Here is a 23,374-nt window from a genome sequence, read left to right on the forward strand (position 1 = left end):
GCTGAGACCTCTAGTTGCAAGAGGAAGCTCTGTGGCCAGCAGGGAAACCCTCTGCTTTAGCTTTGGGAGGGCAAACTGGTTTTCAGTCCACAACTAGACTTCTGGATCCATCTCTCCCTACAGTATGAGGTGAGATGCCTCATGGTTTGGAGGTGATGGAGAGTGGGAATTGGAGAAGTGATAGATAGTTTAGCTGGGAATTGACCTTGGTCACTTTGTCTTTTTTTTTTTTTATTATTATAAAAACTGTATATTTAGGCTGGTTCAAAGGTAGTGAGTTCTCTCAATGGATTTTTCACACTCAGTTACAGATCAAACTCCTTGTTCTACTCTTTCCTCCTTTTTCACTACTGTACTCAACTAGTCTTTTAAAAATGTACACATATTTGGTGTGCAACACAATGTTTTGATATATGCTTTCATTGTGGAATAGCTAAATCAAGCTACTTAACCTATGCATTACCTCACATGCTTATCATTTATTTGTGGTGAGAACAATTAAAACCTACTCTCTGAGCTATTTTCAAGTATACGATACATTGTTGTTAATTACATTCACCATGTTGTATAATACAATGGATCTCTTGAACTTACTCCTCCTGTCTACCCGAAATTTTGCACCCTTTGACGCACATCTGCGTCATCTTTTCTCCACCTCACCCCCACCCCACCGGCCTCTGAACATCACCATTCTACTGTCTGCTTCTAGGAGTTCGGCTTTGTTTAGATTCCATGTATAAGTGAGAACATTTGGCACACTCTGTCTTAATTCTTAATTCTGCAAGAAGGAAACAGCAGCCCTGAGAGGTGAAGTACCTGGAGCCGTAAGTGACTGGACACAGCCATCTGGGCACAGAGCAAGCATCTCAAGTCTCCTATCAGCTCAAGGCCCCCTCTGCTATTTTGTTATGATGGATGCACAACATACGGCACTGAGCTGGAAGGCAGATGGGAGATGGCTCCAGCTGCCCACTGACCTCCATGCTTGACCCTGTCCCTAGCCATAGCAGCTGCTCCTAGAACTGATTCTGGGCACTGGGATGACTCTTGACCAGTGCTTCTCAAACCTCACGAGTGTAGATTAAAAATGCACTGCAGAGAGTCTGATTTGCAGGCTGGGTGGTTGGGGCTAGGAATCTGTATATGTAACACATCTCCAGGTGATTCCCATGTAGGTGGTCCCTAGGTCGTATACTTCAGGCCACAATGTTTTAGAAAATGGTCTCAGACCCACCTTGGTCCTCTGGGGCTTATAAACTGGATGACCAAGAAGGGGTAGCTTTTCCAGACTGTTTGGAATAGAGGTGGCAAATTCAAGTGCCTATAAAGGTCATGCAGGGAATATAAGTGTGAGATACTAGGAAGTCCTAGAGCTTGTGGAATGAGTTGCTCTGCCTAAGAGGATGTAAGAGAAAAGAACTCCCAACACCCCATTCTGGCACAATAATAGATAGCCCAGGTGTCAGGCCTACCGGTTAGTTAACCAAATTTGCAAGACCGAAGGGCTGTCTCCAGTGCTTTCTACTGCTTCTCTGCTTTGATACAGGTTGAGTATCACTAATCCAAAAATCCAAAATCTGAAATGCTCCAAAATCTGAAACTTCCTGAGCACTGACATCACAAGTGGAAAATTCCACACCTGACCTCATGTGACTGACGGATTGCAGTCAAAACTTCATGTCATGCACAAAATTATTAAAAACTTTGTATAAATTACCTTCAGCCTATGTGTGTAAGGTGTATATGAAACATAAATGAGTTTCATATTTAGACTTGGATCCCATTCTCAAGATATCTGATTATGTATGTGAAAATATTCCAAACTCTAAAAAGTTCAGAACTCTGAAATGCTTTTGGCCCCAAGCATTTTGGATAAGGAATACTCAACCTTTTAGTTTGTACTTGGAATATTTTTTATACGAAGGTGACCACTAGGAATAGGCAGAGACAAAGCCATTCATTCAGAGATTATTCTTTTTTTTCTCCTCCTCCCCTTTTTTCTTTTCTTTTTTTTTCTTTTTTGGTAAGAGATAAGAGCAGGATGTAGTTCAGTCACAGCTGAGGGGGAAACTTCCTCCTATTAGATATTAGGGATACATTGGTCATGTATATTTAGGAAAAATTAGGGTTTTGAAATCCATTCTCACCAGGGACCCTACCTCTCCCAAACCATTGATTGCACTTCAATCTAGGTTTCTGAAGTTCCATTAGTTGAACATTTTTAAGTGTGCTCTCTTCTCTATTGCCATCCTCTTGGGGGAAAAAAGGGCATCATAATAAATATCAGTAGCATCATAAGTGATCAAAAATTAAATTCACTTTCCAGGTCGTGACTGAGAAGGTCTTATGAATTTTGAATGCACAGATCATGCCAAGTCCAATAGGATGGAGGAGGAACAGTAAAACATAGTCAAGCTTTAAATTACCTGGACTTCACAAAAAATTAGAGCAGTAACTTAAATCATGCAGGAGATATAGGTTGGGGCAGTGACTGAACTTGTCATTTTTCACTGAAATTACTATCTGGCTGCATAATCAAGCTGAGCTTTAAAAATGAATTGGGGGGTGGTGCATGAAGAGCGGGCGGGGGAAGCAGGGACACCAGGAGATTAATGGCCCGAGGTTTTAAATATTAAGGCCTATATTTATACAGCTCCTCCAGCAGGAATGCTGCCAAAGGGAGGGAAGAAGTACGTGCTTCGAGCTGCCTCATTATGTTGGTTTCCACTTCTGGAATTGCACCAGGAGAAAAGCTTGTTTGGTTTGGATTTCCAGGGAGATGGGAAGTCGGCTTCCCAAGATCTGAGGGTAAAGCCTACCAATGCCACTGTTTCGCAGGGATATTTATTTTTAACATAAAAGGAATCAGCAGACACTTAACCTCTTTAATGTGGGCCCTCCCACTCAAGGAAAAGCAATGAATCAGCCTCGTGTGGAAGGAAGAAGCAGGACCGAGTCCATGCATATTTCTACCTGACTCTCTCTTTCCTCCGTGGGAGGATGAGGTGTGGGGGGATGAAAAAAGAGTAAGTGGAATGAAAACAGCAACTTGGTTACTGGGCTCTACTAAATGATTTCTTAGCCTGAAAAAGGGAAGAAGTATCTGTCCAGAATTTTAATACCTGTGATGGCAATGGTTGGGCTGTTTCTGAATCCTACTGGCCTCCCTGCAGAGCCCCCAGCTCTGAGTGACTCACAGAGAAGTGCTCAAGGTCGTCATGGGATGGGGAAGAATGATGACATTGTCACATGGTGGGGATGAGGGCGGTGATGCAATGGTGCCCTCCAAGCTGCCGTGGTGAGGGAGGAACAGCAGGGTTGGTGTCACCCGGCATTGATGTAATGCAATGGTGGAGTGATGTGACTTACAGAGGTAACAGGGATGTAGGGAGTGCTCGCATGTTGACCGTACCCTCCAAGGCTTCTCATTTCATGCAGGAAGAACAGAAAGTCTGTACCATGGTCTAAGGACGCATGTGATCTAGTACCAACCTTTCCAACACAAGCCCCATCCTCTCCCCTCACTTGTTCCACTCCTTGCTATTCCACAAACCATCGACACATGCTCCCTAAGGCCTTTCACTTGCTTTTCCTGCTGCCTGGGACAGTCTTTCCTGAGAGCTCAGGGCTCACTCCCTTCCTTCCTTTAGGCCACGGGCACATAGAGACCTTCATAGGCACACCTACCTAAAAGACACCCTCCCACCATCACTGATACTCTGATTTCTGATATTTGTTTCTTTATTTTCTGCATTCTTCCACTCGAATGCAAGCTCCGTGGGAGTAGACTTGGTTTCTGTTCACTGCTCTACCTATAGATCCTTGCTTGCAGCAGACATTCACTCGGTATTTGTTACATGAATGTATGCATGGTTGTAGGGATGCTGGTGACAGTGGTGTAGACAGCTGCGGGGCCACCGTCACGTCTCTGCTGAAACTCCTATTTTAGGTCCACATCACTGGAGCCAAGGGACAATATAAATGGTGATATGGATTTTCCAGGCTAATTCGTCTCTACCTCCCACACAGATAATTTTACTTTGCTTTAGTTGGAGAGGCTCTTAGTGCTGCATGTCCAAGCCCACACACCTCACAATCTTCAGGAAACGCTTCCACATCTTACCTCCCAAGCTTAGGACAGTGTTCCAGGTCTGAAACAGAACTGCCCAGGAGGAATGGACATGGTCCGTCACCTGGACAGGTTGCCCACTACACATTGCAAACAACCCCGGAAACTGAAAACCTTTGGGCTCATTTCTCCACAGGGGAAACTCACATTCGCTTCAGTTTCTTGTACTGGGTGAAGGCTCCTGCAGGGATGGCTTTGATGGAGTTCTGTTCTAGGCGTCTGGGAAACAGAGCAGAGAAGAGTGAATTAACCATCCACCTGTCAACAAGTGGTCACTGAGGGCTACTGTGTTCTCTGGCCTTAAGGACAGGGAGGTCTTTCTTGTCACAGGTGCACGGTCTGTTTGTGGGAGACCAGACAAAGCACTGCAGCAGCCAGAGAACTCAGGTCCTAGTACATGGAGCACCCGTCCAAGGGTCTAACTCTCCTTGGAGAAAGCTGGAAAGGATGATCTTTCCTTGAGGATTTTTGATTCTTGCTTATTATAAACCGCCTTTGGCAGCAGCTGTCTTCTTCAGAGAAAGCTGTAGAAGTAACCAAGCAGAATGCGGAATAAGTCAAAGGGATAAAGAGAAGGAAGAGTAAAAAGAGATGGACCATGGGCCAGCAATGCTTATCTGTCATGGAACCGTGTCACTACTCAGTTAAACAGTCAGCCACACTGCTAATGGGGCAGAAATGTCAATGGTTGACTTCATTTCTAAGCTTTTCCATGGGCTGTTTGAATACAGCACAGGAACAGCCTTAACATCTTTAGGCTCCCAGTCTGACATTCATCAAACTGGCTCCCTGACATCCTGCAAGGCCCAGGGGCCCAGACTGGACCACTCCCCTGGGCTGCTGCTGGAATCTGTGCCTTTAACCTCTTACGGAGTTTCCTGAAATGCTTCCTCTCCTATTACTTTGAAAGGAACAAGAGACGCTGCAGGCCCAGGGCCCAGAACTTCCTTGGAAGAGAAGGGGCCGTGGGGAATGAGTGAGCATTTCCATTCTTTATTCTTTCATCTCTCAAATGACTTCCTGTCACCAAGAACAGGTGTGGTGGGAAACAGGCATGTGGGGGAGGCGGGGTGCTCTATTAGGTGTGATGAATGGCACCCTGGCCCAGGCTCAGGATCTCATCCTCATGCATCTCCCTTCTCTCCAAGGTGCAGATCTTTTCATCACCTCCTCATTTGGCCTTGATGCTCCCCAAACCCTCAGCTGGGAAGACACACAAAAAAGTGTGTGTGGCAGGGGATGCAGTGGGAGCAAAAGGGATAGATGGGAGGAACGGGCTTCCTTGAAGCCTACAGCTAGTGGATGCACATTTCTGGCTGGGATGAACCCATTCATCTTGAAGAGTAATCCCCGCTGTAGAGTGGGGGAGACAGTCGTATTAATTTGTGCCTCTGCGATCTCATCTTCATTGGGAGAACAGAGTATTTGTTACTGGAACCACTAATGGAGCAGTTTGCCAGCAATTTTCCCATTTCAAACAACATCTCAGCTGCTAATGTGGAATGGTTTGTCAGGCCAACCCATAACACAGACAAATCACTCTCCAGGCAAAAGGAAGGGGGAAAGCGGGGAGAAAGGGGAAAGGCGGGTGAGAAGAGAGAGGGAGTATCAGGACATATCATTCTTGGCTGCTGGATGAATAGAGTCTACAAATGAGACTGCCACGGTCTATTAACAATGCCTTTGTACCCTGCTGGAGGGGGGCAGGGAGTGCACTTTACTGGGAGCACAGTCACAGGCCTGGCTGGCCAGCTCACAGAGAGCCACAAAAGCTTGCCACAGGGTCTCAGGGACTGCGGGCTACTGGATACAGCCACCCACAGAGACAGCAGACTTGAGGCAGCCTGCCTCGCCTGAGAAGTTCCAAGGACATGCTCATTTTCCAGCTGAGCATAGAGTTCAGTAGAGATTTCTTCGCCAAGGCAGCAGCTGCATAGATCTCTGGGGCTGCCAGTCAGGTGGTGCGTGCTCTCCAGGAATCCCGTCATTCACCTGCCACTGTGGCGAGAGATTTCAGCTGGATGATGCCTCCAGGGAAAGCCACTGTCTGTAACAATGGCAACCCCCTCAGTTTTTGCAAGAGGATCCACTGCTCCCAACTGCAGGCCAATGAGCCTATGCAAGTCAGGCCAGCACTGGGTGTGAGGTCTGCGGGCTCTCTATGCAGTTCCTAATCAATTACCCTCCATCTTAATGATGGGTGCAAGAATTGAGGGAGAGATAAATCAATGAACGTGATGTGATGCTGGACCCAAGGAGTTTGAGAATCTGATGAGAGAGACCAGCCCAAGAGCATCACAGAACCAAATTTTATTGCTACCATAATAAACATCAAGAGCCATCATTTATGGGGTCTAGTTGACTATGTCTATTATCTCTTTTAATCCTTCCACTTGTGAGGTAAACCATATTGGCCCCATTTTGCAGATGAGGAAAAGAAAACCTAGAGGAATCAAACAGCTTGTCCAAAGTGACAGGGCCAAGAACTGGCAGAACTGATAACTCTGTTTCTAGCCATTGGATATGCTGCCTCTATATATTTGTGAAAATGGAGGAACTGAAGGGGACTTTCTCAAAGTCACAGAACAGTTTAAGGGATTAGGGCCCCAGGGCTCACACACTGAGACATCATGCAGTCTCTGTGGAAGAAGGTATTCAGGGAAAAGCTGCAGGAGCCCAGAGAAGATGAAATATAGATGTGAATATACATAAGACATGCAAATGGAGTACAAAGGTGTGGCTTCTGAACGAAGAAAAGAGAATTCCAGGCTTAGCCTGTTAAGCCTGGCAGAGATCTTGCTCTGCATCCTGCACCCCTCACACTTGCTCACTTTGGCTTTTGGTTTTTTCTTCTTCTTCTTCTTCTTTTTTTTAAGAGACAGAGTCTTGCTCTGTCACCCAGGCTAGAGTGCAGTGGTGTGATCATGACTCACTGCAGCCTTGAACGCCTGGGCTCAAGTGATCCTCCCACCTCAGCTTCTTGAGTAGCTAGGACCACAGGCTCGTATTACCATGCCTGGCTAATTTTTAACTTTTATTTCTGTGAGACAGGGGTCTCACTATATTGGCCAGGCTTATCTCAAACTCCTGGCTTCAAGCAATCCTCCTGCCTCAGCATCCCAAAGTGCTGAGATGATAGGTGTGAGCCACCATGCCTGGCCTGGGTTTCATGCTTGTCTGCAGTCACTCAGCTTCTCAGGCTGTTTTGGGCACTGGATGAACACCCTGCCCCTCCCAGAGTGCCAAGGCCATTGCATGATGAGGGTCAACCCTGCCCCAGGAGGCAGCAAGAATTTGTCTGCAGTGGAAGCATGGTTACGAACAGTTTGTGTACCTTCAATGTAAAGTAAAGGAAAGGAGAGGGATAACCATAACCACCACCACCACCACCAAGAGCTATGATAGATCAGGTGCTTAGATGTTAGGCACCAGGCTGAGAGTTTCACATGGTTTGTCTAACTTAATAGTTACATTCTATGAGGCAGATCTTATTAGTTATTACCACCTCCACATTAAACATGAGAAAATTGATGCTCAGAGAGATTAAGTCACTTGCCCAAATTCACAAAGTCAGGGAGAGGTTGAGCTGGGTCTCAAAGCCAAGTTCATCTGACTTCAAAGCCCAAACTCTCAATCACCAGGCTTTGCTGAGTGCCATTCAGAGCTGAAAGGCCTTCATTTTCTTAGTCCTTTCCAGCTCATCCACAGGGAAAATGGCCCCCGTCATGGAAGTAAGGTTGGAAAGTGTGCACACGTGTGCGTGTTCGCATGCAGTCTCTGTGCAGCAGGTACCCCTGGAAGGCTTTGCACTTAGCTTAGTCCTGCAATCTAGAACAAGGATGCAAAGGTCCAGACTCCTGGTGTGAAAAGCTCAATGGAAAGGACAAAAAGAAGCATTCGCGTCAGCAAAACCCGTCACATTTAGGGATGTGTCTGAAGCCAACAGCTGATTTAGGTCTCTCTTAACCGGCACATGTGTCTTTCTTTGTCTGGCAAACATTCTTCAGGCTGCAAACTGATTTAATAGAACTAGCATAAAAACAAACATACAAATCAAACATCTGAGTGTCTTCCCGCACAGCAAAAACAATGGGAACATCTGGTGGGGATTTCAGCCATTTGTGCTCTGTATTGATTTACCCTAGTTCCTCAGATGCTTTCTTAATGATCTGTCATTTGCAAACATGTGACTAAACACAATATATTTCTAGCAATACAGAAGTCAACATGATGCCAGGGAGACTGGCAGGGGCATGGCCGGCGCAGGGGCACGTCTGCAAGTCACCTGGTTAAAACGTCCTGGAGTGTGTGGAAACATTGGTGGTGGTGGTGGTGTTGATAATATGATGAACATTTACCATTTATTGAGGGCTTCTGATATGTCAGACACTGTCTTCCTCACACACTGGCTCAAATTATTTTTTTCAACAGTACTGTGAACCAAGTAGTATTATTAATATACTCATTTTACAGATGAGGAAATAAGGGTACAAAGAGGTCAATTTTCCTAAGGTCAGGTAGCTAGTGAATGGTGGAGCCTGAATTTGAATCCAGGTTGGTCTGGTTGAAGTGCCTGTGTTCTTAACCCTTAGGCTATCCTGCTTCCCACCCAGAAGCCACTTTTGTGGTTTCTTAACTCTTTCCCATCTCTCTCAGCCTTCCTTGACTTGGGAACTCTTGTTAGGATGTCCAGATCACGCTGAAGGAAGGAAGCCCCACGTTTATTCTTCCTTTAAGTCATCCTGGGCTAGTTGGTTGCACCAGACAACTTAGACCCCAAAGGTTCAGTTCCTGATGCTTCCCTGTGCTGGAAGAAGGCTGAAAAGGAAGGTTCCTTTCAAGGTTATGCTCTGGGCCCACCTTCTGGGGCAGTCCCTTTCTGGCCTCTCTCTTTCTTTACCATTGGTGCTCCTGGTTCTTTAGGAAGGTACATTGTTGGCTGGGCGCGGTGGCTCACGCCTGTAATCCCAGCACTTTGGGAGGCTGAGGCGGTTGGATCACCTGAGTTCAGGAGTTTGAGACCAGCCTGGCCAACATGGTGAAACCCCATCTCTACTAAAAATACAAAAAATTAGCTGGGCGTGGTGGTGGGTGTCTCTAATCCCAGCTACTTGGGAGGCTGAGACAGGAGAATCACTTGAACCTAGGAGGCAGAGGTTGCAGTGAGCCGAGATCACACCATTGCACTGTAGCCAGGGCAATGAGAGCAAAATTCTGTCTCAAAAAAAAAGAAAGAAAGAAAGGTAGAGTGTATTAGACTCTCCCATCCAGTTTATATGTGTGATCCATAGAGAAGATGAGGAATGTAGGCATATCTGAGAAAAGCCATTCCCAACCTGTGCTGTGTGTAGACACCTGGTATTGCCTACAAAAAGCAGAGGTACAGGCTGGGCATGGTGGCTCACGCTTGTAATCCCAGCACTTTGGGAGGCCGAGGCGGGTGGATCACGAGGTCAGGAGATCGAGACCATGGTGAAACCCCGTCTCTACTAAAAATACAAAAAATTAGCCGGGCGTGGTGGCGGGCGCCTGTAGTCCCAGCTACTCAGAGAGGCTGAGGCAGGAGAATGGCGTGAACCCGGGAGGCGGAGCTTGCAGTGAGCCGAGATTGCGCCACTGCACTCTAGCCTGGGCGACAGAGCGAGACTCCGTCTCAAAAAAAAAAAAAAAAAAAAAAAAAAAGCAGAGGTACATACAGACACAGCACAGAGCCAGATTTGCTTTTCTTATTCTATGCATGGGCTCAGATGCTACAGAGGAAATTATTTTTTTGTCTTAGAAAAAAATGAAGAATTGCATGGGAACTTGAGACTAAATCATTCTGTGATGACACACACATATACATGTGCATATGTTTTTGCTTTTTACATTCTTTTTAGTAGCTTCCAAACAGTGTAGTGTGCTCACTTTCTCCATGTTATGTTATTTAATCTTCATGGGAGATTTCTAGGTAGGTATGATGACCCCCTTTATGCAAAGTGGGGAACTGAATGAGGCATGAAGATGTTAAGGAATGTGCTTAAAGTAAGAGGCAGAACAAGGATTCAACCCCCCAAGTATGGATCCCAAGGCTCTGTTCCCAGCCACTCTGTCTGATCAGCTTCTCCTTCGTACCACCTGCTCCCATCCCACCCTATCACCCCTCCTTCCATGTGGCAGTCCCTCACATGGAAACCTGGTGCTCTCAGAAAATCCAAGAGTCACTGATGTCTATGATTTCTAGAGCATTCCAGCTCTCTGGTTCTGTTTGCTGGCTTGTTTTGTTGTGTTTTTAATTCTGTGTGTCTTTTAAACCCCCAGTGGCTGGTAAGAATGGAATATTTGCTATTGTTAAGCGGCTGCCTCCCTATCTGAGAGAGACAATGTGGTTAAGGGGAGGCAGGGTGAAAACTGGGGCAATTTCCCCTGCCACATGCTCTCACTTATGATTGGACATGGAAGCCTGTCCATAGCCTTTCTTCATGGAAGACATTTAGCTTCCATAGCAGAAGATATGAGACACGGCGTACCACCATGGGGAGATACAGAGCAAAAGTGGAAGAAGATGGGACTCTAAGGACAGATGGTCCCTCCAGAGCTTTTGAAGACTCATGAGGGCGTCTGAAGACCACAGAGCAGAGGAACATGTGGGTCTCTGGGGCTTCCCATAATCTAACCCTGCTGGAAGCCAGAGCTGGTTCAGAGAACCGACAGGGGGCAGTGAGAACGGTGCCATTGGTGGGAGCTCAGCTTCGAAGAAAATCTGCAGTGAATCATCATCTCACTGTGGGTTCTCTGGAAGAAAACTATTTTTAGAGGAATTGGCTCTGGTATTCGGGGACACCAGCACACACTCCTCTGAGCTGCTTTGGCTTTGGAAAACATCGAAGAGAGTCTGTGAGACTGTTTTGCATGAGAGATAGGCAACACCCTCCCCTTCCCCTAAAGTTGGGGAGGGCAGAGCCCCTCCCAAGGTTAGGGCAATTTAAGAGAATCACTAGTAGCTAAGGATTGAGAAGAGGGAGTGGAGAGCTTAACACAGTACTAAGTATTCCTAAGGAGGAAGCACAAATCTGGATTATATGGGTGGCCATGGACAAGGGGTGGAATTCTCAATAAGAAAAAGAAAAAAAAAAAGCCACATTTGGATGTCTTTGGAATGATAAATCAGGTATCTCCTATTCACCCTGGGGTGCATCCTGCTGTTTCAACTCTCTGCTCCCTTTTTTCTCATCTTCCCACCCATCTGCTGACCTCTCACATGGTAAAAGACTTTTAGGCCATCACACAGGTCCCCAGGTACATAGAAGAAACAGGATCCCCCCTCCACCCTGCTCTTCAGTTCTCTCTTACATGTCACCTCTCGAACTGCCCTACCCAGCCATAGAAACTTGCCGCCTCTGCTTTAATTTTTCAGTTTCATTTTATCACAGAGGAGGAGGAGGCAAGCACAGCAAGAAAAGTCCTGGGCAATCCATCTGGTAGACCGTGGGTGCCCAATACACAGGGGCAGTCTTATTTACATATATGAATACATTTGCATGAAGATGAGCTACTCCCAGGTTCAAGTCATAATGCAAGTGGCTAGCCTAGTTCCAGAACCTATTCTCTCAACCATAACCCTTCAAAGAACTGACCTATGTTAACGGAGGGATCTTTTGTGTAGGTAGCGCCAGCTCCTAGGATGTGGTGTCTAATCATTGTCATCATCCTAATAAAGGTCGTGGTGACAGTTGTAGTAGTTGCCAGTATGAACTAACAATGAGCATTGCTAATATAGTATATCCTATGCGCCAGACACAATGCTAAGCATTTTACTATATTCGTTCACCTAACTTTCATAAGAACCAGTAAGGAGGTGCCATTAGCCTCTGCGTTTTGCAACTGAGGAAACCAAGGCTCAGAAAAGTTATCTGCCCATGGCTACAAGGCAGAGCCAAAGCTGGAATATATGTCTGCTGGGATCCACAGTCTATACTCTTAACCTCTTGGTTGTTTGTCTCTGCTTACTTCTGGAAACACTCTAGCTAGGATGGTCATTCTCAGACTTTTGGATTTCAAAGACTAGGTGGTGACAAGACCTTTTATTTTGCCAATTATGGCAATCTGTGTGTGTCTACTATATGATACACATAAAGTATAATTATACAATAATTACACATATATAACACACAGGGACTACTCTGTCTTCAGTGGCTATCATTTTATAAAATAAAAGACATTTTTAAAAACGATGATAACAAAATAAGGAAGTCCAAAAACTTAAAGGATGCTCCTTTAAACTGAATATTTTTGCTCAATAGAAAAATATCACATTGTTCTTGTTTTTCTCACTTTACCTGATATCAGAGAAAAACTCAGTTAAAATAGACAGGCTTTTGGCAATTACTGTTCTAGCTTGTCAATGTTGCTTTTAAAATTCAACACATCCAGGTGTGAGTCCAACCTTCCAGGTATGGTCTGGCCTGCACAGAGCCCACCTCTGATGTTGTTATCTGCAATTTCTCTCTCCTGGAGAGCTGAGCTGTGTATCCACGAGGTCCAAACTGAGAGTATAGAGATGTGAAGTGGAAGGGGGGTGGCAGGCCCAGAGCCCCTCAATCAGGGCTGGGGTGGGCTCACAGGCTACAGCCTGGCTACCTGGACTGGACTCTTTCATCAGACTGCAGTTTGGAAACCTAGCCAAGGGACGGTCTGTGGCTGCCAAAGAGAAAAAAACCTGACAGATGGAAGGAGAAAACAATAAGGTAGGGCAGGGAAGGAAAGGAACGATCCATAGGAATCTGAAATGAGATGAGGGCTGGCAGGAATTCTGTCTTGAACATCCACTGTGGGAGGGCCAGAGGCCCACTGTGGCATGGATGTTGAGGGAAGGGAAGTGAAGGTTAACTGGGCAGAGAAAAAGATGGGCGGAGTGGGGAAGAGAAGTGGGAAGACCATGGGTAGGGCAAGGGGGAGAAGGGGAGAAATGCATCAAGGGAGGGAGAAAATGATGAAGGGGAGGCCGGGCACGGTGACTCACGCCTGTAATCCCAGCACTTTAGGAGGCCGAGGCAGGTGGATCACCTGAGGTCAGGAGTTCAAGACCAGCCTGGCCAACATGATAAAACCCCATCTTTACTAAAAGTACAAAAAAATTTGCTGGGTGTGGTGGCAGGCACCTATAATCCCAGCTACTTTGGGAGGCTGAGGCAGGAGAATTGCTTGACCCCAGGAGGCGGAGGTTGCAGTGAGCCAAAATTGTGCCATTATACTCCAGCCTGGGCGAGAAGAGTAAAACTCTGTCTCAAAAAAAAAAAAAAAAAAAAAAAGATGAAAGAGAAACAGTGCAACAAAGAAAGTGGGCAAGGATAGGAAAGAGGAGGAATGATGGAAGGAGGGAGATACTTAAAGTAAATTAGATAGTATGTTGGAAGGCCGTAGGAGGAGCAGGAGAGGTAGGTGAGGACTAAGTAGACTCTATAGAGGGAGAGCTCTCTAAAGCTAGAGCACTGGACCACAGGGACTGAAGGAGAGGTGCATTAAAACCCTAAGGGAATGAATAGTCAGTATTTGTGGAAAGGAAGGTGGAGGGCGGCAGAAGGCGGACAGGGCAGGCAGAAAGGACTCTTTACTGACCAGCTCCTGCCTGCCAGAGGTGTGGAGGCACAGGCTGTGTCTACTATGGCTGGAAAATGGGACTGTAAAGGAATCAAAGAAAAGCTGGCAAAGTAGGTGAAGAAGGAAGAAGCGAAGTCTCCACTCCACTGTGGTAAGTCATATGCTTCTTCCCATTTCAATCAAGGTAAAGCCAAAGTCTTTAAAACGTCCCAGGATGTGGCCCCTCCTTACCTCTCTGATCTCATCCCCTGTTATCGTCCGTTTTGTCTACTCTACTCCAGCCACACTGGCTTTCTGAAGCATCAGGCCCACTCCAGCCTCAGGGCCTTTGTACATGCGATTCCCTCAACCTATAACACTCTTCCTCCAGATAGCCATTTGGTTCTCTCGCTTATTTCATGTCCTTTTCTTGTTCTATTTTTCTCCGTAGAATCTACCTTCTGACATGTTATCTAACTTACTTTACTTTGTTGTTTGTTTATCCCCTCCACCACTAGAATGCAAGTGTTATACAGGCAGAAATGTGTCTGTTTTGTTTGTTTCTGTCTTTCCAAGCACAGAACAATGACAGGAAAATAGTGGGCTCACAACAGATGTTTACTGAATGAATACAAGAATGAATGAAAGAGTCAATTGCCATCAATTGGAATGCATTGGGAACAGAAGGGCACACACAGGGAAGGGGAAGAGGAGGAGGAGGAAGAGGAGGAAAGAAGAAAGGGGGGAGATTATGACAAAGCAGAAAGGCAAGTGGAATATGTATCTTTTATTTGGAGGGATTTTACTTACTGATGTTTTCAGTAGAAGGGCTCCATATAATGATCTTTTTAATCAAGCCAACTAAAGGTGAAGGCAGAAAAATGAAAACAACTGTTGCTATTTAAAGAGTAATCTTGAGGTAAATGTTGACTGGTCCTCTACTCATTTTAGAATGAGATACTGGCCATTTTCTAATGTATGAGGGGAGAGTGGACTAGACCGAACTATGTGGACAAACACATTTTACTGGAATTTTTGACATTCATGTATACACAGAGACAAAAACAACCTTGTGTCATTACCTAAAAAAGATCTAATCTAGACGACAAAAATCAGATCTGAGATAATTAAGAGCTCAGTCCCCCCTCAGATAATGGTAGCTAAGAAATGAGTGAATCATTTGTTTACATCCCACCACTTCCACCACTATTTTACAGAGTACCTGCCCATGTGCTGAAGACTGTATGAAGGGCTCCACATGTAGTATTACATTTAGTTTTCACAATGACCCACTGAGGTGTCATACTATAATTATCACATTAATATAGGTGCGAAAACAAAGGATGAAAGAGACATTATTTTACCTGAAGTCACACACCTAGTAAACGGTATGGCCAGGATACAAATACAGTGTGACTCTAAGGGGGGTTTGCAAACTCACTGGGACAGGCCAGAGAGAACATACTTTTTAGGCCTTGTGGGCCATGCAGTCTTCTGTGACAGCTGCTCAATACTGCCATACGAGACCAGCCACAGGCAAGACGCATATAAATGGATGTGGAGGTATTCAAAAACATTTACAAAAATAGGCGGTGGCAACCCCCGGCCCTAGGCTATAGCTTGCTGATTCTGATCTGGAGTCTGTGCTCTTGAGCACCCAGCTATCATAGCTGGGAAAGTGTGGAAGGACAGCAAAGAGATTCCTGAGTGTTTTTAATGGTCAGCTCCAACAGCCCCACATGCTGATGGCCTAGTGGGTGATCGGCTGGGACAGGGAGCTGAATTCGCCAGGGACAGTTGTGGGGGGTGTCAGACAGGTGCACTTACATTTCGACGATGCCCTCCGGCAAGTTGGCAGGAATCTCCGTCAAGCCCTTTCCTCGACAGTCCACGATGTTATTGCTGCACGTGCAGGGCGAAGGGCAGGAGATGGAGTTGGCATTGCAGGATGGGGCCTCTGAGTGGGGGGCTGTGGAGCCAAGACACAACGGTCAACTTATGTCAGTGTCAGGAGCTGCCTGGGCTTCTGTGTCCTTAACTAGCATCCTAAGGGCACAGCATGACCTGACAGCCATCTGAGAAATGATCACCAGCTGACATCTCCCGTCACCTGGGAGACACAGGTGCCACAGGCTAAATATTCAGCAAAGAGGAGAGAGTCTGACCTTGACCTCACTGTTTGAGTTGCTCAGCCTGCTCTGTTATCCTGTCATCTCCGTCTTTCGGAGAAAGAGGGGCCCTCAGAGTCAATCACACATGAAAATATGCTGCTAGAATCCAAAGAGCATACAATGGGACCACTTTCCCAGGATGCATCTTGGGGTTTTAGCTGGTGATTGGATGCTGAGTGTAAACATAGCTTTTAGACCTTTCTCTAGTGGCTGCAAGCCACGGGGCTATCAAAACCAAGTGGCAGAATTTCCCCGTTTGGGGCATTGATGTTGTCAAAGTGTTAATACCCCCATCAGCAGCTACACCCAAGGCATTTCCAAATGGCTTCTATGTCCAGGGAACATGCAAATAAAAGCTATCTCACCTGAAGAAAAGGTGAATAAGTTACTACAGATTTTGAAGCCAGCTGTTAATTTTGTTTGAGGTGAGAATCAGTGTGAATTTCAAGCAAAGTGACAGAAAGCCAAGCAAATAGTACCTAAGGAGCTCATTTAGAAAGGCAAATATAGATAGACATATCCATTACTAACCCAACTCAAGATTCAAAGAGTCACCAGGAATCTAAATCACTTTCTCTGGTGGTCACATGAAATCCTGAACACAAGAAGTAAATGCAAATGTTTTAAGGACATTGTAAACATTTGCATGCTATGACTATTCCCTCCAAGTGAGGTAAGACTCTTAATCATATGGTTAGCTTTCCAAATGTGGATTTTCTGGTCCAAAACAGAAGCTCAACCCCACATCCCTCCCAGGACCTCATCCTACTGCTGCTGGATCCAGCCAACAGGGGTTATTTCAATGTCTTTGCAGATTGTCCTCTCAGGGAAAAGAGCCATGACTGAGACCAAACTTAGATGAGGTCTGCAGATTGCCTCACTGCTTGGATGTGGGGCCTCTGGCTGGGGGCTCTTAATTGTAGATTAAATACAGAACATGAAAAAAGTCTGCAGGGAAAAAGTGATTTTTGGTTTGGCCCCTGTTCACTAGAGAAACTGAGTCTAGGAAGCCAGAGTGGGTCTAGCTATAGGGGTTGAGCCAGACGACCAGCAGAGCCTGGTGTCTCGTTTGGATGCTGAGGCTTCAAACAGAAGGTAGTGCGCTCTCCGCGTTCAATAGTCCTCATGGCCCCAAGGGTGGATCCTCCTGCAGGGGCTCCAGTTGACATCTACAGCTTAATTTGGAACGTTTACCTACCCAGAAAGTGCCAGCCCAGTGACCAAAGATTCTTATTTCCCTCGACCTCACTTACATATACACGAAACAAAAACTGAAAAAATGGCCTCATAGTGGAGATGTTTGGGAAAATATTCTTGCCCAGGGTACATGGACTTCAAAGTTGCCAGTGCTACACAAGTGGATCTAATGGAGACCATGGAAAATGCCAGAAAGATGATGACTTACACTAAATTCCCAGCTGGAACATTCTCCTAGAGAGAGTGGTGATACTGGCCTTGTTCCAAATTGGGAAAGCCTTTACACTTCTGAGAAAGTGGCAACCACAGAGAGCCAACCTGTAAGAGCCTCAGCTCAGGAATGGGAGAGTGTTGTGGCTGAGAGTGTGGGCTCTGGGTCCCACTGCCTCTATCTGATTCCTGGTTCTATCACTTCATCATTATTTTCCTGTGCCTCAGTTTTCCCATCTGTAAAATGGGGAAAATAACAATACTTATTTCATAGCATGGTTTTGTTGTGAAGGCAATGGTAGGTAACGCCTGAGACGTCTTTATTAGAATACACGGCACAGAGTAAGAGCTTGGTAATGTTCACTGTTATTATTGGGCCTGCTCTGCTGCAAATTGTTGGTAAGACCTTTGGCAAGTCACAGTACCTCTCTCTGGGGTTTTTTTGGTACCATGTCTGTGAATAAGGAGTTTGGATTGCATGATTACTGAAGTTCTTTCTGGGAAGGAGTGAAAATACCTAACATCTTTACCTCCCCTGCTCCACCTCTCTTTGCAGACAGCAAAGGGAATTCTACAGTGTGAAAGGCTCCCATCCCATCACCCACATTGAAGGGAGGTTGGGAGCAGTTGGCCTCAGATGTCAGGGTGTTTGAAGTACAGATGGCGTTCCCTAAAGAAAACTGCCGAGCCTGGCCTTCCACATCAAGAGGAGAGCACACCTGACAAAGCCAGGGAGAAGCCCCACACTTGGGACACCTTCCTGTTTGGAAATGTCAGGAATGGGAGTCTGAACTCTTGCATTTTCCATCTGTTCAGGTGGAGGGACTGGATGGCCCTCCCTCTTTTGATCTGTGAAATATTACTTGAATGGGGTGTGCTGGAAAAGGGGAAAGAAAGATACCACATTCAAGGGCTTATAATGGCGGTGGAAGTTCTAACGTGGAATTCTTCCAAAAGTACCCCTTTCTGACTTCCAGGCTGAAATTAATTCTGTTCTAAACCAGACCCAGGGCACAGCCTTGAGTCCCTCTGGGAACTGGCTGGGTCTTCCGCAGGGTGACTTCCATTCTGTTTGGCAGTGTGTGCTACATTTCAAGGAATGCTGTCAAGGCAAAAAAAAGTCTTTGAAAAAGATTCCTTAACCAGGTCACTAACAACACCTTTAATTAGGCAGAGGGAAACAGTGGTAATTATAGCCTCCAATAGCACCCTGGGCTGGCAGCTCACCAGCCAGGCATTCACACATGGGGAGGATGTAACCTTCCTGTTTAAACAAAACACTTCTGACTTACAATGAGGTTGAAAGATGGGTTCGTTTTCCCTAGAAACATTCTCCTGTGATCAACGCCAACGCACCAAGCCCATTCCCTGTGGGCCACAGAGAGCTAGATGGCAGAAGTCCCTTCACTTTGCTCCCTGTCTGGACTGAGATTGGAATGTAAATTCCATAATGACAGTGGTTTTTTTGGTCTTAATCACTGGTGTACTCTCAGTGCCTAAGACAGGGCTCCATACAAAACACGGACCCATAAGCCTACCTTGGCTAAATGAGAAGATGAGTACATGAAGGACACCAGCCCAGAAGCCTGGCAGATGTGGAGGGGCTAAATGTCACAAAGCTACAGAGGTGAGTGTTCCTTCTGGAAGGGCCCTGAGGGAAGCTTCCTGAGTTTTGAGTGCCTGGGCTCTGGTAGGTAGGATGAGCTATAGAATGGGGAGGTGGAGTGGCCGTGGGAGATGGGACTCTGTCTGCAGCTCTCTTCTTTCCACCACAGCTTTCCATGCTGGCAAAATCACTTCTCCAAGTCACCTGGGGCCCCTCTGAGCCTATCTCACCTGCACAAGCCAGGGTGTCCCACGCACTCTACTGAGCTCTGTCAGCAAATCCACCCCTTCCAGCCCTTACTGTCCGCACATGTCGGGGAAGGTAGAGGCAGTGGATTTCCAAGGAGGACAAAGTAAGGAAACACCTACCTTTTTACCCAGCAAATTATATGACTGTAAGCTGGGAAACAAAGAGGAATGGGAATAGCAATTTTATATTGGGATAAAAGGAATCACTGTCTATATCTCTGATGAAAGGGGAACATCTGTCTGCATGCACGTGTGTGTTCCTCTTGTACAGCATGCTCTTATGGCGGTCTCATGACCCGCACTGTCCTTGAGTGAGCCTATCTACTAGCAAGGAAGGTGGCCTTAACTCAGAGCACAGTGACGCACCAGGCTATAGAACCCCTGTTATAAGATGTTTTGATTAGGAGCATGTGGACTTGCTCTTCATGTCTTCATTTTTAAATAAGCGTCCACGCTATCTGCTCTTGGAGCTCTTTCATTGGCACTAAAATGCTGCTCTGCTGGGGTGGATTTCTTCTCCAGAAAAGGGGGCTGGGGATGCGGCCCAAGTACGTGTCTCCCCTCTGGGGGGTCTTGGTCACCACTTCGGCTCTGGGCTCTCCATCTGAAGCCAAAGCTGTCTTTGTGCCAAACGGGGCAGAAACTACAATTCCTAAACTTCAGATGTCTTTAAGGCCCCCCAGACCATGGCCTGATGAGTTCAAGGGGGACAGAGCAGAGCCTGGGAGAGTGGAGGCACCTCTCAGCTCTTCAATGATCATCAGTGGTGCTGCCTCCGGTCCAGGGGACACTCAAGTGAGTGAGAAGGGAGGGATGCATCTCCAGCCCAAACTCTCATAGTGAAAGTCCCTGCGGCTGCTCGCATGGGTATTGTGCCTGCTATTCCATCTCTGCTGCTTGTATAACTCCCCCTGAAGTTATCAGAGGGAAGAAAGACTGAGCCATAACCAGGGACCTGGCTCCTGCCCAGCCACTTTGCTCTTCTCCTAATTGGTAAAATGGGGATGATTATCATGGTGAGAGCAAAAGGCCCTAACTTGTCTGCTGAGATGAGTGGGAAAAAGACCACCAAATTTCAGACTTAGATGGGCCCATGGCGATGGCAAGGAAAGAGAAGCCCTGAGAGAAGAGGGGACTTGCCCAAGGACACAGCGGGGGCCAAACTAAGAGTAGCCATCAGTGTCGTAATAGCAACTAACATGTATTCAATGTGTACTATGTGCCAGACACTGCATTGAGTGCTCTGTATATATTATCTAACTTGATCCTCATAAAACCCATGATTTAGGTTCCATTCTTTTTTCCCCCTTAGCACGAGATGAGGAAACTGAATAGGGGGTTAAGCAAACTGTCCAAGATCATAAAGCTAGTGAACAACAATGTTTTAATGTTTAGCCCTGTGCTCTTCTGTCTGCTCTGCCAAAAGGAACCCCAAATTCCTCTATTTATTGCCATGAAATTGAAAACCATGAGAGCCTTGGAATCTCAAGAGGTAGGAAGAGCAGGCTCAGGGACTGAGACACGGATTGTGTAAGCTACACTAGAGATGATCAAACACTCTTGTGTTAGAGCTGTGTGTCTTTCTTTCCATCTTTAAAAAAACCTCATCCACAACGAGCTATCACCCCATCCCAGTTAGAATGGCTATTACCAAAAAGACAAAAAATAACAAATGCTGGCACCAATGTGGAGAAAGGGGAACTCTTATACACTGTTGGTGAGAATGTCAATTAAGACAGCTACAACAGAAAACAGTATGAAGGTTCCTCATAAAATTCAAAACAGAAGTACCATATTCACCAATTCTACTACTGGGTACATATCCAAGGGAAATGAAATCATTGTGTTGGTGAGGTATCTTCACTCCCATGTTCATTGCAGCATTAGTCACAGTAATCAAGATATGGGATCAACCTGTGTCCATCAGTGAATGAATGGATAAAGACAATGTGCTGTATATACACAGTGGAATACTATTCAGCCATAAAATATCCTGTCATTTGTAGCAACACGGATGAAACCAGAGGACGTTATGTTAGGTGAAATAAGCCAGACACAGGAAGACAAAATACCACATGATCTAAATTATATGTGGAATCGAAAAAAGTTGATCTCAGAGAAGTAGAAAGTAGAATGGTGCTTACCAGGGCCTGGGGAGGGTATTCAGGAGGAGGACACAGGGAGAGACTGATCCACAGGTACGAAGTTATGGTTAGAGAGAAGGAGTAAGTTGTGGTGTTCTAGTGCCCAGTAGGGTGACTACAGTTAACAATATTGTGTTGTATATTTCAAAATAACTAGAAGAGAGCATTTTGAATGTTCCCACCACAAATGACGAGGTGACAGACATGCTGAATCCTCTGATTTGATTTTTACATAATATATACATATATTGAAACATCACACAGCACACTATCAGTATGTTCAATTACTGTGTGTCAATTCAAAACAAAATAAAAAAGTTTACAGAATATTTTGAAAGTCTGAACAACAACACAAAAACCTCACTTGGTAAAAGTGCAGAGTCAAAAGCTCCAAAGGCCTTGTGAGCATGTGGAAATAAATTAATTCCAGTATTCAAATTAAGCATCCTTACTGGCCTCTGGCCTTTCAAAAGCCAACAACAGACTGCGATGACAATGGGACTCGAGCAATTATGATGAGAATATAAATGAACGTGATTTAAATACCAGAGGCATGATAATTTTGGGAATGGCTAAATAAAGCTAATAATCTCATTCCTGCAATGTCCAATTATGGTGTTTTAATTAAAACCTCCTAAGGAGATGGGTGGCTGGTCATGGCTTACCTTAATTATCTTTGTACTTAGTAACTAGTCCCAAATTAAAAAAAAAGACGATGAAAAGGGAAAGTTTCTTATTTCTAGAGAGATAAGCATATTTCATTTTTAATAATAAATGAAGTACTTATTGAGAGGCTATTAGGTTCGAGCTTTGTTCTAGGCATTTGGGGCACCTGAAAAAGTGTAAGACGTGGCCCCTCATTACTAGAAGACAAGACTAATGTCTGTAGGAAAGGATATCTCACATTTAAGGCCAAGGGCGGGTAAGTGTGAAACAGATGGACAAACCAATGGGTTCAAAGACATTCAAAGCAAAGAGGTAACTGCTTCAGGAGGTCAACTAATAACCTTGAATTACAAACTGTGACTGGTAGAAACCCTTCCAGATTAAGGTACCAGAAAATTAACACGTGGAAGATAAATCCTAAAATTTAAACCCCCAAATAAACCCTTTAGATGAAGATGAAAAAAAAAAACAAAACCAACAACTTGCAACTCACGTAACATGAACTTCTTCTCTGGTCTATGATCATGAACTTTGATAAGGTTCTGGCCGGGTTCAGAACACAAGCAACCAGACACTTCTGGCCATAGGGCCCTAACCTCTCTCTTGAAACAAGAAAAGTTCACAGAAATCCTTTCAGCAGAGACTGAAGGGAGCCAAGCAGTCAAGTTGTATAACATAGGGAAAAAAGCTAATAAAAAAATAAAGATCTATTTCCCCACCCTTGTGAGAAATTCCCGTCTCCCCAGGGGAAGAAAATAAATGCCTTCAACTGGAAAGGTACAGTTGACAGAGGAGATGAATTTTGCCAAAGTGCACTGCTCGCAAATTTCTGGGTGAGCTGGAGTGATAAGGAGCCCATATCCAGGGCTTCTGGGGAGAAGCTGGGCTCCAGACAGCTGGATTTAATTCAAAGGGAGATATCAGGCACTTGGGCAGGCAGAGCCCTCACAGGCTGAGCGAGATAAAGCTCTTTCCTGTCTCTGGAGCCACGTGTTTGGTGAAATTTTCAATACCATTTAAAGGCTCAGGGAGCTTTTCTTATGCTGCCCGGATGGGGACCGCTGGTGATGAAGCTATGCCCAGGGATGGCTTAATTGGTACCCCGATGCCTCTTTTCCTCCTGAGTGGATGACCTCTATTTTGTAAGAGAAGTTCTTGTCTTCAGTTCTTGACTGAATTTCTCCTCCTGTGGTTTAACAGGTGAATAGCTTGAATGAGGGGCATTTGGGGTTTTTGCAGTTAAAAACCACCACAGGGCCGGGTGCGGTGGCTTACACCTATAATCCTAGGACTTTGGGAGGCCGAGGTGGGTGGACCACCTGAGGTCAGGGGTTCGAGACCAGCCTGGCCAACATGGTGAAACCCCATCGCTACTAAAAATACAAAAAATTAGCTGGGCATGGTGGTAGGTGCCTGTAATCCAGCTACTCAGGAGGCTGAGGCAG

General features: G+C 45.6%; 1 protein-coding gene across 2 annotated transcripts in view; it reads right to left on the minus strand.

Annotated features, from left to right (window-relative positions):
- The window catches only part of SLIT3 (slit guidance ligand 3), a 652,947-nt gene that overhangs the window by 135,958 nt on the left and 493,615 nt on the right, over window positions 1-23,374 (minus strand). For both annotated transcript variants that reach the window (XM_032158593.2, XM_032158594.2), the window contains exons 9-10: window positions 15,515-15,656; window positions 4,277-4,348 (exon numbers count right to left, since the gene is read on the minus strand). In XM_032158593.2, coding sequence (XP_032014484.1) covers window positions 4,277-4,348; window positions 15,515-15,656 — 214 coding nt within the window. The remainder of the gene's footprint in view (window positions 1-4,276; window positions 4,349-15,514; window positions 15,657-23,374) is intronic.

This window comes from Hylobates moloch, unplaced genomic scaffold (assembly GCF_009828535.3).
Source record: "Hylobates moloch isolate HMO894 unplaced genomic scaffold, HMol_V3 SCAFFOLD_6, whole genome shotgun sequence".
In the NCBI taxonomy this organism is placed as follows: domain Eukaryota; kingdom Metazoa; phylum Chordata; class Mammalia; order Primates; family Hylobatidae; genus Hylobates; species Hylobates moloch.